The sequence below is a fragment of the Arvicola amphibius genome, chromosome 10, assembly GCF_903992535.2.
Source record: "Arvicola amphibius chromosome 10, mArvAmp1.2, whole genome shotgun sequence".
Classification (NCBI taxonomy): Eukaryota; Metazoa; Chordata; class Mammalia; order Rodentia; family Cricetidae; genus Arvicola; species Arvicola amphibius.
The window spans coordinates 7,362,466-7,376,041 of NC_052056.1; the positions used below are offsets into that span (position 1 = coordinate 7,362,466).

A 13,576-nucleotide genomic window follows, 5' to 3' on the forward strand; every position below is an offset into this window, starting at 1 on the left:
GTGCTTCTATTGAGAGGTATGTCACAAATAGTGGATGGACATACAGTCTGTCACCGATTTATACAAGCAGAGGAATGAACCCTGTATATGTGGGCTTAATCGCTAATTTTGTACTTTCTGCTTGTGTGTTTTAAAAGGGAGCTATCATTGCAGTAAAGGTAGGGATGTGGACTTATTTACGATGCTGTCTCACCAGCACTTGTAGCTGCTTGTGTTAGCTTCAGGGTTCTTTCCTGCCTCGTACTTGGCCTTTGTTGTAGGATTTGGGGCTATATTTGGAATACGTTTTGTGATTCCATGTACTTAATATTGTTTAACTCTTTAAGGGACCCTGGCCTTAATTTAATTTATTCAAAATCTCTACAATTCCTCAAATTATATCTGAATAAAAATGAGAACATTTAGCTAGGCATGGTGTTTCATACCTATAATCCCAGAATTAGAAAGGTTGAGAGAGGAGGATTGTAGCAAGTTCAAGGCCAACCTAGGCTATATATTGAGTAGCAGGCCTGACAAAACCAAGTTTAAAACAAAACAAAACAAACCACCAAAACAGTCAACAAAAAGAGAAAATGTTAGTTGTGTTAATGGTCTCATGAGCAGCAGCATAGCAGCTGAGGTTCCATGAAGACTGTTCATCATCTCAAGTCTTTATGTTCAGTCTGCCTCTGCTGCAAGTACTGGCCCTCACCTTCATCCCTTAGCCATGTTACAGACTTTCACCCCTAAACACTGCTTTCTTTTGAAAACCTGAAATTGCTTGATTTTTTATTTATTCCTTTTAAATAGCATAATTCTTCTTATTAAAAACCGATTCTCCAACTGTCGCTTTAAAATATTCTTTTATGTGCTTCTGCTTTGTTTCTGCTGTGACTAGGACAGTATATGTGCAGAAGTTGCACATATTTTCAGTATTCTTATCTTTAACATAATATATAGATACAAAATCTTTATATATTAATGTTAAATATACTAGTATGAATTGAGCTAAAATCTAACACCTGAACTGCTCTTTCTTTTCCTTTCTCTTGGCTCCTTTTGATTAATTGCCGATAATGTGAATGGTGAGTGTTCTTTCTTCGATAGCATCGTTTTATATATTACATGACAATAATGATTTAATGCCATATTGCATTTGGGGCACATTAGAAATTGTCTCCTTATTTTGTAAAAGCAGCCTGTAATTACTGTTATTTTTTGAAGGGATGAAAGAAAATAATACATTACAAACCAAAATTATTTTTGGCAGTCAAAAGTTTATAGGATCAAAATAAATATTATCTGATAATATGCCTAAGTGAAATACCTGTTCATTAAAAGTTGTGATCAGCCCTCTCAGTATTGGAGTAGGTATTTATTTTCTCGACTTATTTGTATAGGCAATACAATGTCTTTAATATGTGAACTAAAATTTATGTATTTATATTTATGAAATGTAAAAAATTATTTAACCAGACCTTTGATTTTAGGTTCAGTTTTGTTTTTAACTAGCCTTGAATTATTGGGGAGCAATTTAATTTTTATGCATCAAAGCACTTAGAAGGTTTTCTAGGAGTTGTGAGTTCAGTATATCATTCTTTTTCCCTCCTGCCTTTTCTCATCCAGCCCATCGTAACATTTAAAAGTTAGGATGTAGAAAGGAATCGTCTTAATTCAAATAAATGTGTGATGATGGATTTACTGCTCAATATATTACTAGATGGGCTGCAGTGGTTAGTTTATTATTTTCTTTATGCAGACTATGAGGGAACAGTTACATTTTAAAACCTTTTAATGTAGTTATAGATTTAAAAGATAATAATTAGGACCTTTTTAATACTAGAATTTTATGGAATCAATTTAAAATTGCAAAATACACATTGGGTAAAATCAGCAGTATCCTGAGCAAGGGCCCATGCTCCTCTCTCCCACACAGGCTGGAAAGTTAAAAGACGGTGCGCGCTCTGTCACCAGAACCATCCAGAACAACTTCTTCGACAGCTCCAAGCAGGAAGCTATCGATGTCCTGCTCCTCGGAAATACTCTGAACAGTGACTTAGCTGACAAAGCCCGAGCCCTTCTAACCACTGGAAGTTTGCGTGGTATGCACACTTAATACTTTACTTACTTCATTTAGTTATAATCCTAAAATGTCCAAAAAGTAAATCGAAACTTACTGACATGAGAAGTTTTTAGGTTGTCATTGATTTACTTGAAATCATTTTGGAAGGAATTTCTGTACAAGTGGTTTTTTTGAAATAGCATTCTCTAGTTAAGATTTTTCTCTTGTCACATGTTAATGCTATCAATGACACTTAGCCACAAACTGGCTGAATTTTTTTTTTGTTTTTGTTTTTCTGAACACTGTGTGTACTTTCTTTTGCAGATTATAACTGGGGCTTTTTGTGCTATATGTGCTGCTAACAACACAAGGCAGGTGTCTATAGACTAAAAGCTAGCACTTAGAGCATTCAGTAATCCAATTACATAGGCAGGGCTTTATTGAGACAACCCTTTATCTGTATTGGCTAATTTTTCATGAACACCACAAATATTTCTGTAACCACATCCTAACTTTGGTTGTTATTGTCTGAATCAGCTTAAGTCATAGTAACAGTTTAAAGTAGTAGCCACTAACTGCTATTTTCTCTCTTTTTTTTTTCTAACTGCTATTTTCTGTCTTAATATTTGACATAAATATATAGCCTTCAAAGTAGCCTTTTTCCCATGGTGGCTTTTTCCCTTTTATTGTATATTTTTTTACTAATATCAAAAAATGTGAACTTTTCATGTTAATGAGTACCTAAAAGCAATATTATGAGGAAATTCAACATTCCTTGTACATATAATAGGTTAGATCTCCTGCCCCTTGCCAGCTTTATTGAGGAATAGTTGACAAGTTAAATTAGATTCCTAGTTCTGTTCTTTTTAGCCTTAGACCTTGCCACACACAGTCTCCACATGGGAAAGTTCTATAGTTTACATGGGACACTGTCAGATTTCATTACAAGCAGCTTCTCAGGGATGGAAAAGCAGGCATGGGGGCTGGGACCTACTCAAAACTAAAAGAAAAGTCTGATGCTTACTACATCTTTGAACTTCAGACTTGACTTCTTCCTGGCTTCCAAAAGTCGAGACTGGCTGACTGTTTTGTCACCTCTTGTCGCCGTGCCTGCTCTGATGCGGAGGCATTAATAAGCAACAGTTGAAAGGAAGTGTGTGAAGGAAGAGGCGGAACAAAGAACCTCAGTTACTCCCCAGGTTAAGCCTCAGGTGTCTAGGTTCCTGCCCATCTCACCATGTGTAATGTGCCTCTCAAAAATAGTCGGTCCACTGCCATGCTCGGTGTGAGACTGAGAACTTGTTCCAGTGTGGTTGACACATTAGGTAATGATGTGAACATGATGCTAATTTTGCATGAGCTTATGCGTGACTTTGCTGGCAAGTGACATCAGGCAAATGCAGAAAACTACCAAGCAGAAGCAATGTGGGTCCAGATAAATAAAACATACATAGCCATATGCACAAACCTTAAACATATCCCTTCTGCAGTTCAACGTGTGTTTGAACCATACCCACCCACATCTGATATTTCAGATTTCCATCCATTTTCTAATAACCCTTCAGCTACCATTCGTAATGGTTATGCCCTTCTGATGCCCATTTCTACAAGCCAACTTCATATTTTTTAAAGATGTAGTGCCTTACATTATATAGTCATGAATTTTATGACCATTTTACATACACATACTATGCTGCTTTTAAAATTAGGTTCTTTTCTTCTTTGGTGTGTCACCTTTGATGTTTTCACGTGTGATTTCTCCAACCCCAATTTTCCCAGGAGCTTTTAGAGCCACAGGACTTTGCAGAGTTTTGTATAGTGTAGTTGGTGCCTTTAGAACGCACTTGTCTTGTTTTAGCTGAACTGATGGTACTTATCGACTGGTGAGTCCCAGAAAAAGAATATTAAAAGTTATGTATTAAGACATACATTTCCATGTCTTAGATTTTCATACCCATAAATACATACCCACATGCACATATGCACACACAATCATCTGGAAGAGGAGGACCTTCACGTTGTGAAGCAGTGGACCTCACTGGGTCAGGGCAGACACATGGGTTTGTATCAGCTATTGCTATTTATTGTGTTTGGTGTTATAGCTTCAAAAAAAAAACAAATTCGAGTTGTCAACATGAAAGAAATGAGTAAGGCCATCTCAGGATTTTCTTAGGTGACACGCCAGGCATTAAATGTAACTTATTGTTTTACTAATGATTTTTTGTTTTCTTCTTGATGCATCCATAGTTTCTGAACAGACATTACAGTCAGGTACAGTATAGAAAAATCAATGTATAAATAAAAGCAACCTTTATTTTTCTAAAACTAATGTGCACATACAGATATAATTTTATCTTCATGATATTACAGGATAAATTAATGTTTTACTCTGAGTAAAAAATTTAAGTGGGCAGAAATTAAGTACTTTATTCAGGAAAAAATGTCCAGGATATTTTGCCTTTCTGCATCACAGGCTTACGGCAGTGAAAGAAAATTCAGCTAGATTAAATCACTTTATATTTCCGTGAACGTTATCATTAGATCCTGCTCTTCAGAGACTGCAGGACAAGTTCTAAACTGGACTGTTTTGCATTGATTCAGATAGTGCTCGTGCTGTTTATAACCTTGCAGCATTCATTCTCTTGCTTTGTGGATGGCTTGTTTTCTTTATCTACAGACCTGCACTAAGATGAAATCTGAGACCTGTTCACTTTAGCCAGCACAGTGCTGTGCGCAAGTCAGAGCAGGTGCATTGGCAGTGCTTAAGGCAGTTCCTCTTTTCCTTGCCTGTGTGTTCATAGGAATTTCATCTCTTCATTCTCTGTGGCTTATGGTCTTGTCTTTAAAGGTGAATCTGTAGCAAACAGGACAAAACAGGACTAAAGTCTTCCCAGAAATTTAGCTGAAATAGTATCTTCTCTTCCCCTTCCTAGGGTGTTTTGCCTGGTTACCATTGTGGCTCTTCTGAGAAACTGCTGCTTGTTTGTTTTAAAGGAAAGTCGGAGGGAGCACAGGCTCTGGGTTATATAATGAGCATCACTTCTGTAAGGGTATGGTGTTAGAGACAGACATCTGTGGCTTTAGCAGACTCATTTCTTTAAGCACATTAAGGTGCCAAAACATGTTAAGGATAAACTAAGATTATGCTTTACCTTCTTACTCTATTTATAAAGTGATTTGACCTTGTTAATTCAAGCAAGATGGCAGCCTGGCTTTATTCACATGTCGTTACTGTTTTGCTCAATTCTTTAAGCTGTACAATCACAGAATTGACATCTATCTTGGCATTGAGTGGATTTTAATGGGGTTTTCACAGTGACAGTGACTTTAGTTTAAAGTTCAGTGATATCCATAATAATAGAAAATGGTAGCTGTATTGACAGAACAGAAAAAAATGACCTGCTTTTGTTATCACCCAGTCACCTCTATAAATAATCAAACCAGATAGGAAGAGGTTTAGAAATGTACACATCTTCTCTCAAGACAGTGGTGTAATGAGTCTTTCTCTGTCCCACCAGCTGGTTCCCAAATAATGTCATGGAGACTTATTAGTTATGAAAGCTCAGCCTTATCTCAGGCTTGTTCCATGATCTCTTATAACTTAAATTAACTCATTTATATTAACCTATGTTTTACCTAGTGGCTCTTTACCTCATCTCCTTACTACCCATCCTACATCCTTCATGCCTTTTACTTTTTCTGAGCATCTAGATTCCTCCTCCTCTTTCTCTTTCTGCCCAGAAGTCCTGCCTGTGCCTCCAACCCAGCTATTGGCTGTTGAGCTCTTTATTAAGCCAGTCACAGCACTGCATCTTCACAGTGCACAGCTGTCCTACAGCAACGCAGACATGGTTACCATGCAAATAAATCTTCAGTTCCTTCCAGGGGCTCAGACGTCAAGACTGTGTTCATGATACTAATGTTTTACCTTTCCCAATCCCAGTTGCTCAGAGTACTGTTAGTTTTGGATATCATAAAATAATAACTAACATACTGAAGTGATATTACTTGGTAAAATATAAAAGATTATGTGAAATAAGCAAGAGTGGACAGTGGTCCCCGAAAGCATAGCACAGTTTTAACTAAGGGATCAGAGGAGCTTGTTGAACAGTAAAGAGCTGAAGAAGGAAGGGGTGGCCATTGCAGGCTGTGGGGAGTGCAGTCTGGCTGCTTTGTAATAGGAGCAAGCCTGATAAGAAAGCATGGCTGAGTGGTTGGTGAGCAGAATGGCCAAAGATGAGGATAGAAAGACCAGAGCCCCCTGCAGGTCGCTGCTAAGCACTTGAGCTCCTCTCAGCAAGGTGGGAAGCATTTGCATTCGGTAGTGATTTCATTTCAGCATCTCGTTTTCTTCCCTAATACTCATTTTCGTGAGGGAGGCACTGTTCATCAATCCTCCTGTCAGTAATGTGAATCTTAAATGTAGATGGTTCTAAGTATCTTTGTTTAGGGAGAAACAACATTTATATTTACCATACTCTTAATAAAATTGTCTTATAAGTCAGTTGCTGTATTCCTAAAAAATATGGCTTTTAGGCTTTATGTATTATAAACCTGCATACCATTGAGCCAGAACTGTTACGCCTGCATGCTTTATGTTACTAAAGTCATTCTGTAGTAGTTTTTATGTTCAGTCTTTATTCATTGGCTCAGTGTGGTTAATGCCTCTGGCTGGGCTTGGCATTCAAAGCTGATCTCTTCCTTGTGCCTGTGCATGCCCTTTATTTGTGCTTGTGACAATAATTGTATTTTCCAGATATCTATTAATGAATAACACCCTTTCAATTGGTTTACTGCAGCTAACATTCTCTTGCATCTTATTTTTAATTAGCATCTTCCAAAGTCTTAAAGAACATGTGTGAAAACTTCTACAAATACTCAAAACCCAAGAAGATTCGAGTGTGTGTTGGAACCTGGAATGTGAATGGTGGAAAGCAGTTCCGCAGCATAGCATTTAAGAACCAGACGCTCACGGACTGGCTTCTCGATGCTCCCAAGTTAGCTGGCATCCAGGAGTTTCAAGGTTGGATTTTTATATCAGGGGTTTAATAAAGTCCTGACTGCAGTGTGACACTTCACTAATTTAGCAAAGAAACTTGGGCTTCTTTTGTTAGTTTGAAAGCCAGCATTTCTTAGGTTAAATCTTATGAAGTTTTACCTGAGCTGTTATTTCTAGACATTTTCTTTTTTTTTGTTTGTTTGTTTGTTTTTGTTTTTCGAGACAGGGTTTCTCTGTAGCTTTGGAGCCTGTCCTGGAACTAGCTCTTGTAGACCAGGCTGGTCTCGAACTCACAGAGATCCGCTTGCCTCTGCCTCCCGAGTGCTGGGATTAAAGGCGTGCGCCACCACGGCCCGGCTTCTAGACATTTTCTACTTAGTGATAAACAGTGGTATCGCTGGGCTTGGGGCTTACACCTGTAACAGAGACAGAGGATTGCCCGAAGCTTTAGGCAAGCCTGGGCTACACAGTAAAATTTTGACTCAAAATAAAACAAAAAGTTATAGAAAATTTGAATTTTTTTTTTTTTGGCCAGTTTCTCAGAAAATCAGGATTCATGTATATATAGATGCCTTTGAGGGCAGCACACATGCAAGAGAAACTACTTCTGTTTGTATTTGAACAGACAAGAACCAGGATTATTTTGTAGTTGATAGTTTGTATTTCATTTTTAAAGTCCAGAATGCTCCATTTTCCAGGGTGGGTCATGAGCAATTTTATAGAAATTGTAATAACTTGGTTGTAGAAGGGTTCAGAAAGAGGCGGCTGCTCTTTCATCATGGGGATCTGCACAGACATGGTGCACGTGCGCCCACACGGGCACGTAAGGATCTGCACAGACATGGTGCACATGTGCCCACACGGGCACGTAAGGGATAAATTAAAGACTCTGTCACCAAGCTGTTCACAGCAGAACCTTCCACGTTACCATGGTCATTAGAAACGGGAACTTAAGAATCAACTCAAACTTCCTTTAAAAATAGTATATAATTCCCAATGTGAAGGTGCTGTGTATAGGAAATTGTGTGAGTTGGAAATTTTCCTTTTTAAGTAATTTTTCATCAATCATGTTTTAGCTTTTGGAATTTCCCCCAGATATTTTATTAAAATTAGGCCCTTTACAGTTACATTAATCCAAGAAATAGAATAATCATAAAACCATTATAATAGTTATGTTTTTCACATATTTAATCTCATAGCAGACCCATTACATTGAGGCTGTTATTCCAATTTCATGGAGGAAGAGCCTAAAATCCAGAAGGATCTTGCAACCAGTATGCCAAAGTCAGGAGCTGAGCTCTGTCCTTTGGATTCCAGTGTCTGTATGTCAGGCTGCATCATATGTGTGGTCTCTGGCAAGTTTCTAGCTCCCGTAAAGCTCCTATTTCCCATCTGTAACAAAGGGCAAGAGCTCTGCTTTACCACGTGTTGTGTGATGGTGAGAAGCCGTGGGCTTGAGTCTGGCACACAGCCCCAAGCCAGTTAATAGTTGCAGTCTTGAGTCACTGTTAGAGTGATTCCTTTAACTGCAGGATTGATTCACTCAGCCTCTGAGAAGTGGCCATTCCTGTTTTCAGTGCTACATACCTTATTTTTAAGGGATTTTATTTAGTTCTTAAGGATCATTAAAATAATCTTAAACAGACTTAAGGTATTTTAGTAGAAAGTAAATTTAAAGTAATGTAGCTCACTGCTGAATTTTTGTTTTTAATATAAATTTGGTTAAATTGAAAACACAAAAAGGGTTTTGTTTTTGTTTTTTTATGTTTTTTTTTTGAGACAGGGTTTCTCTGTGTAGCCCTCGCTGTCCTGGAACTATCTCTTGTAGACCAACCAGGCTGGCCTTGAACTCACAGAGATCCACCTGCCTCTGCCTCCCAAGTGCTGGGATTAAAGGTGTGTGCCACCACCACCTAGCTACAAAAAGATTTTTATGTCACCTGGGATTGTGTTTTATTGGGTGAGGTTGCTATTTGACCAATGCTATATTTAAAGGTATTTTCGGATCCTTAATTATAGATAAAAGAAGTAAACCAACTGATATATTTGCAATTGGCTTTGAAGAAATGGTGGAGTTGAATGCTGGGAACATTGTGAATGCAAGGTAAGCTCGCTGATGGAGGCACTGGGGGCCAGGGAGGGGTGTCACTGTCGTGCTGCCTGTAAGTGGTGGGAGAATCTTTCTAAACCTAAACTGATACTAGATTAGAAATTAAGACTGAAAATTATACTTATTTTAAAAATAATAGGAGCAGACAAGATGGCTTTTCTCCTAATCTGACAACCTAAGTTTGATCCCTGAAACCAATATAAAAAGTAGAAGGAGGGGCTGGAGAGATGGCTCAGAGGTTAAGAGCACTGGCTGCTCTTCCAGAGGTCCTGAGTTCAATTCCCAGCAACCACATGGTGGCTCACCACCATCTATAATGAGATCTGGTGCTTTTCTGGCATGCAAGGAAGGAATGTTGTATACATAATAAATAAATAAAATCTTTTAAAAAAAAGTAGAAGGAGCTGGGGAGTAGCACACATCCTTAATCCCAGCACTTGGAGGCAGAGGCAGGCAGATCTCTGTGAGTTCAAGGCCAGCCTGGTCTACAGAGCCAGTTCCAGGACAGGCCCCAAAGCTACTGTGAAACCTTGTCTTGAACTGTCCTATCCCCCTCAAAAAAAAAAGAGTAGAGAGACCAGATCTACAAAGTTGTCCTGTGATCTCCACATGTGTACTATAGTGTGCATACCTTTGTACACACACATCCACACAAAGAAATAACTTTTAAAATAAATACAGTAACAATAGAGATTCCATTATAGTTAAAATAAATGTCTTTTCTTCTTCTTCTTAACATTTCTAAATCCAAAGTTTATTGGGAAGCATGGCATTGTTTTATTGGTTTTTTACTAATTGCTTAATATCTGCATTAAGATAACTGGGTGAGTACCATATACTTCTTCATGTACTTCCATATTTCACTATTGTTCTGAGAGAATTATGTGAAGAAAAACTACATATATATTTAGATAAAACACTTTAATAACCTTTCTAGAAAATGTCTCCTCTGCCAGGTAATACATCAAAACTCAACAAGTGGTAGTTAAAGGTTACCTGGCAACCTTGAAACCTTGTTGTGAACTTTAAAAAAGATATAGTCATTCGTATGTGTGTGAGTGTTTAGCCTGCATGTATGTAAGTGTCCCTTGTCAGCCGGGCGGTGGTGGCGCACGCCTTTAATCCCAGCACTTGGGAGGCAGAGGCAGGCGGATCTCTGTGAGTTCGAGGCCAGCCTGGTCTACAAGAGCTAGTTCCAGGACAGGCTCTAAAAACTACAGGAAACCCTGTCTCAAAAAACCAAAAAAAAAAAGTGTCCCTCGTGCAGACACTGACTGCAAGAGGTCAGAAGAAGGCATCAGCTCCTCATAAAACTGGAGTTACAAATGGTTGTGAACCATCCTCTGGGTGCTGGGAACTGCACATGGGTGCCTCACAGGAGTAGCCCGCCCTCTTTACTGTGAGGCGCTGCTCCCGCACTGATGAGAGGGCCGCTTGTGTCATTGCTGTACTAACGCCTGTGGTCTTTACCACGGCGTGATCGTGTAACACTGCGTATCGGTCATTCACAGAAGCTTACTGACTAGGTCTCCTAATTCTGATACATTTGTCTGGTGTGAATGTACTGTTTTGGTTGGGATCATCAATATTTATTTCAACAAAATCTTTAAATATTTAGAAACTGCAAAGATCACAGTAGCTAATACAGATTTTACAAAATTCTTAGCCTTTACTTAAAAATGCAAGTTTTGGGCCAATAGATAGTCAGTTGTTTAATCGCATTCCTATACCAGTCAGCATAAAGAAATATAAAGAGACAAGGTAAGACATCACAAGAACACCTTAGCCACATGTAGACAGCTGTCATTTTATAGACTAGTGGTCTGGTGGTTATTGTTTTTGGTTTGGTTTGGTTTGGTTTTTTTTTTTTTTTTTTTGTTGCCGTTATAAAAGCAAAGTGTCAAGGACATTGGAGGACTAAGAGCGGGTGAGAGGCACGGCCATAGCATCGTAGAGACCATATTTGTCCTGTTCTAAGAAACAAGTATGGCAAGACTTTCATTATTAGGAAACAAGGGAAGTTTAAATACTAGCTGAGTGTTAAAGGATATTAAGGAAGTATTACTGTTTAAATTGATGATGGTATTGTGGTTGTGTAGATAAAAATGTTCGTTGTATTAAAGATACAAAGTAATTATGAGTGAAATGGTGTCTATCTTAGACTTGGTCTGCAGTATCCCAGGTTTACAAGAAAGAGGGAGGGAGAGAGAGATTTTGAAGCTAAATAATTGGTTATATCATGACTTACTTTACAGTTACCTATTTCAGGTTTTTAAACTCGTTTTCCATGATAAATTATTGAAAAGAAATTTTTAAAAAATTAGCTTAAGGGACTGGAAAGATAAGTTATCGGTTAAGATTTTTTTGCTGTTCTTCCAGAAAAACAGAGTTCAGTTACCAGCACCCAGATAGGGTGGCTCGCAACAGCCACCTCTGTCTCCAGGAGTTCTGGTCCTTTCTCTATCCTCTTTGAGTGCCTACACTTACATGACATACTCTTACACACACACGAGTAGTTGTTAATTAAATAAATTTAAATTCATGAATAGAAAACTGGAGCTGGGGGAGATGCGGTGATATGGAGAGGTGTCTATCTCCGTGAGCCCAGTAATACTTGAGACGGAAGTGTGAAGCGTTGCTGAGCCACTCACCTTATGTCATTTATGTCATTTATGTCACCTTATGTCATTTCCTATCTCCTTTGTTTTGTTTTATTTCTTGGTAGGTTTTTTTCTTTCATTTTAGCATCTGTGTGTTGTGTGTGCGTGCGAAGGCACACATGTGCAGTGGTGTACATGCACAGGTCAGAGGGTAACTTCAGGGTCAGTTCTCCTTCCCCAGAGGTCATGGGGATTGAACTCAGGTCATCAGGGTTGGCAGTGGCACCTTTACATGGTAAGCCAGCTCTCCTCATAGAGGAGTTCTACAGTAGATATTGAAATGCTGTATTATTTTGGTTAAGCTTCAGATTTTTCTTTTTAATGGAAGTAAAACATGCATGAGATTTTCTTCTTTTTAAGAAATCAGATGTATAAAAGTGTGGCATCTTCCTAAAGATTTCCTCTTTAATACTTTGGTAGCACAACAAACCAGAAGCTGTGGGCAGTGGAGCTGCAGAAGACCATCTCCAGAGACAACAAGTACGTCCTGCTGGCTTCGGAGCAGCTGGTGGGTGTCTGCCTGTTTGTTTTTATCAGACCACAGCATGCTCCTTTTATCAGGTTAGTGACAGACACTGCTGTGGCTTTTCTCACTGGATGACAAGGACAGCCCTAGAGTGCGTGATGTCATCTCTTTCATTGTAATTATGTCTTACAGGGACGTTGCGGTGGACACAGTGAAGACTGGGATGGGAGGCGCAACTGGAAATAAGGGAGCAGTTGCGATCCGAATGCTCTTCCACACCACCAGCCTGTGCTTTGTCTGTAGCCACTTTGCTGCAGGACAGTCTCAAGTCAAAGAGAGAAATGAAGATTTTGTAGAAATAGCACGGAAATTGAGTTTTCCCATGGTAAGCTTCTACTGTTTATTCTTTAAGATAAACCTTTGGATTCTATTTTAATTTACCCTACATTTTATGTCACCAGTTCTGAAGATTTAAAGCAATTCTCAGAAACATCAGCAGTGCCATCTACTTGTCATTGTCTATTGGCTCAAGAAACAGTGGTGATAGTGGCAGGCACATCTGAAGCAAAGAAATAATGTGAACACATTAAAATGTTGTTTTGAACTTCAAGTGCCATCTCGTGTTTCCAGGGAAGGATGCTATTTTCCCACGACTATGTATTTTGGTGTGGTGATTTCAACTATCGAATTGATCTTCCTAATGAAGAAGTTAAAGAGCTCATAAGACAGCAAAATTGGGATTCTCTTATAGCTGGGGACCAACTCATCAATCAGAAAAATGCGGGGCAGGTAAGAACATATTGGGAAGATAGTTGTGTTACAAAGGGGACTTTTGGAAGGCTCGAGAGATGGCTCAGCAGCTATGTGAACTTCCCAGGTTCAGTACCTAGTGCCCACACACTGAGAGCTCACACCACCTGTAATTGTCCAGTGTCCTCTTCTGGCCTTTGTAGGCAGGCAGATGCCCATTACATGGTATACAAGTAGAAAAGTAGGCATAAACACATGCACAGAAATAAAAGGAAATATAAGATTTTCTTCTTAAATAAAAAGAAAGAAAGTAAAAAGATTGGGGAGCCAGAGAGATGGGTTGGGGGTTTATTAAATCACTTTCCATGTAATTCTGAAGATCCAAATTTGCTCTCCAGAACCTACACGAAAAGCCCCAGGTGAAAACCCTGGTGCAGTGACATGCACCTGTAACCGCGGGTAGATAGGAGGTAGATACAAGAGAATCAGCCAGTTGCAGAAGCTTGTGGAACAGCCAGCCTGGGGTATGCTGCCCTGGAGACCAAGATAA

General features: G+C 38.9%; 1 protein-coding gene across 5 annotated transcripts in view; it reads left to right on the top strand.

The window, feature by feature from the left end:
* The window catches only part of Synj1 (synaptojanin 1), a 77,471-nt gene that overhangs the window by 37,325 nt on the left and 26,570 nt on the right, over positions 1–13,576 (top strand). For all 5 annotated transcript variants that reach the window (XM_038344746.1, XM_038344743.1, XM_038344742.1 and 2 more), the window contains exons 12-17: positions 1,916–2,081; positions 6,873–7,064; positions 9,060–9,144; positions 12,231–12,371; positions 12,469–12,661; positions 12,907–13,065. In XM_038344746.1, the coding sequence (XP_038200674.1) occupies positions 1,916–2,081; positions 6,873–7,064; positions 9,060–9,144; positions 12,231–12,371; positions 12,469–12,661; positions 12,907–13,065 (936 nt within the window). The remainder of the gene's footprint in view (positions 1–1,915; positions 2,082–6,872; positions 7,065–9,059; positions 9,145–12,230; positions 12,372–12,468; positions 12,662–12,906; positions 13,066–13,576) is intronic.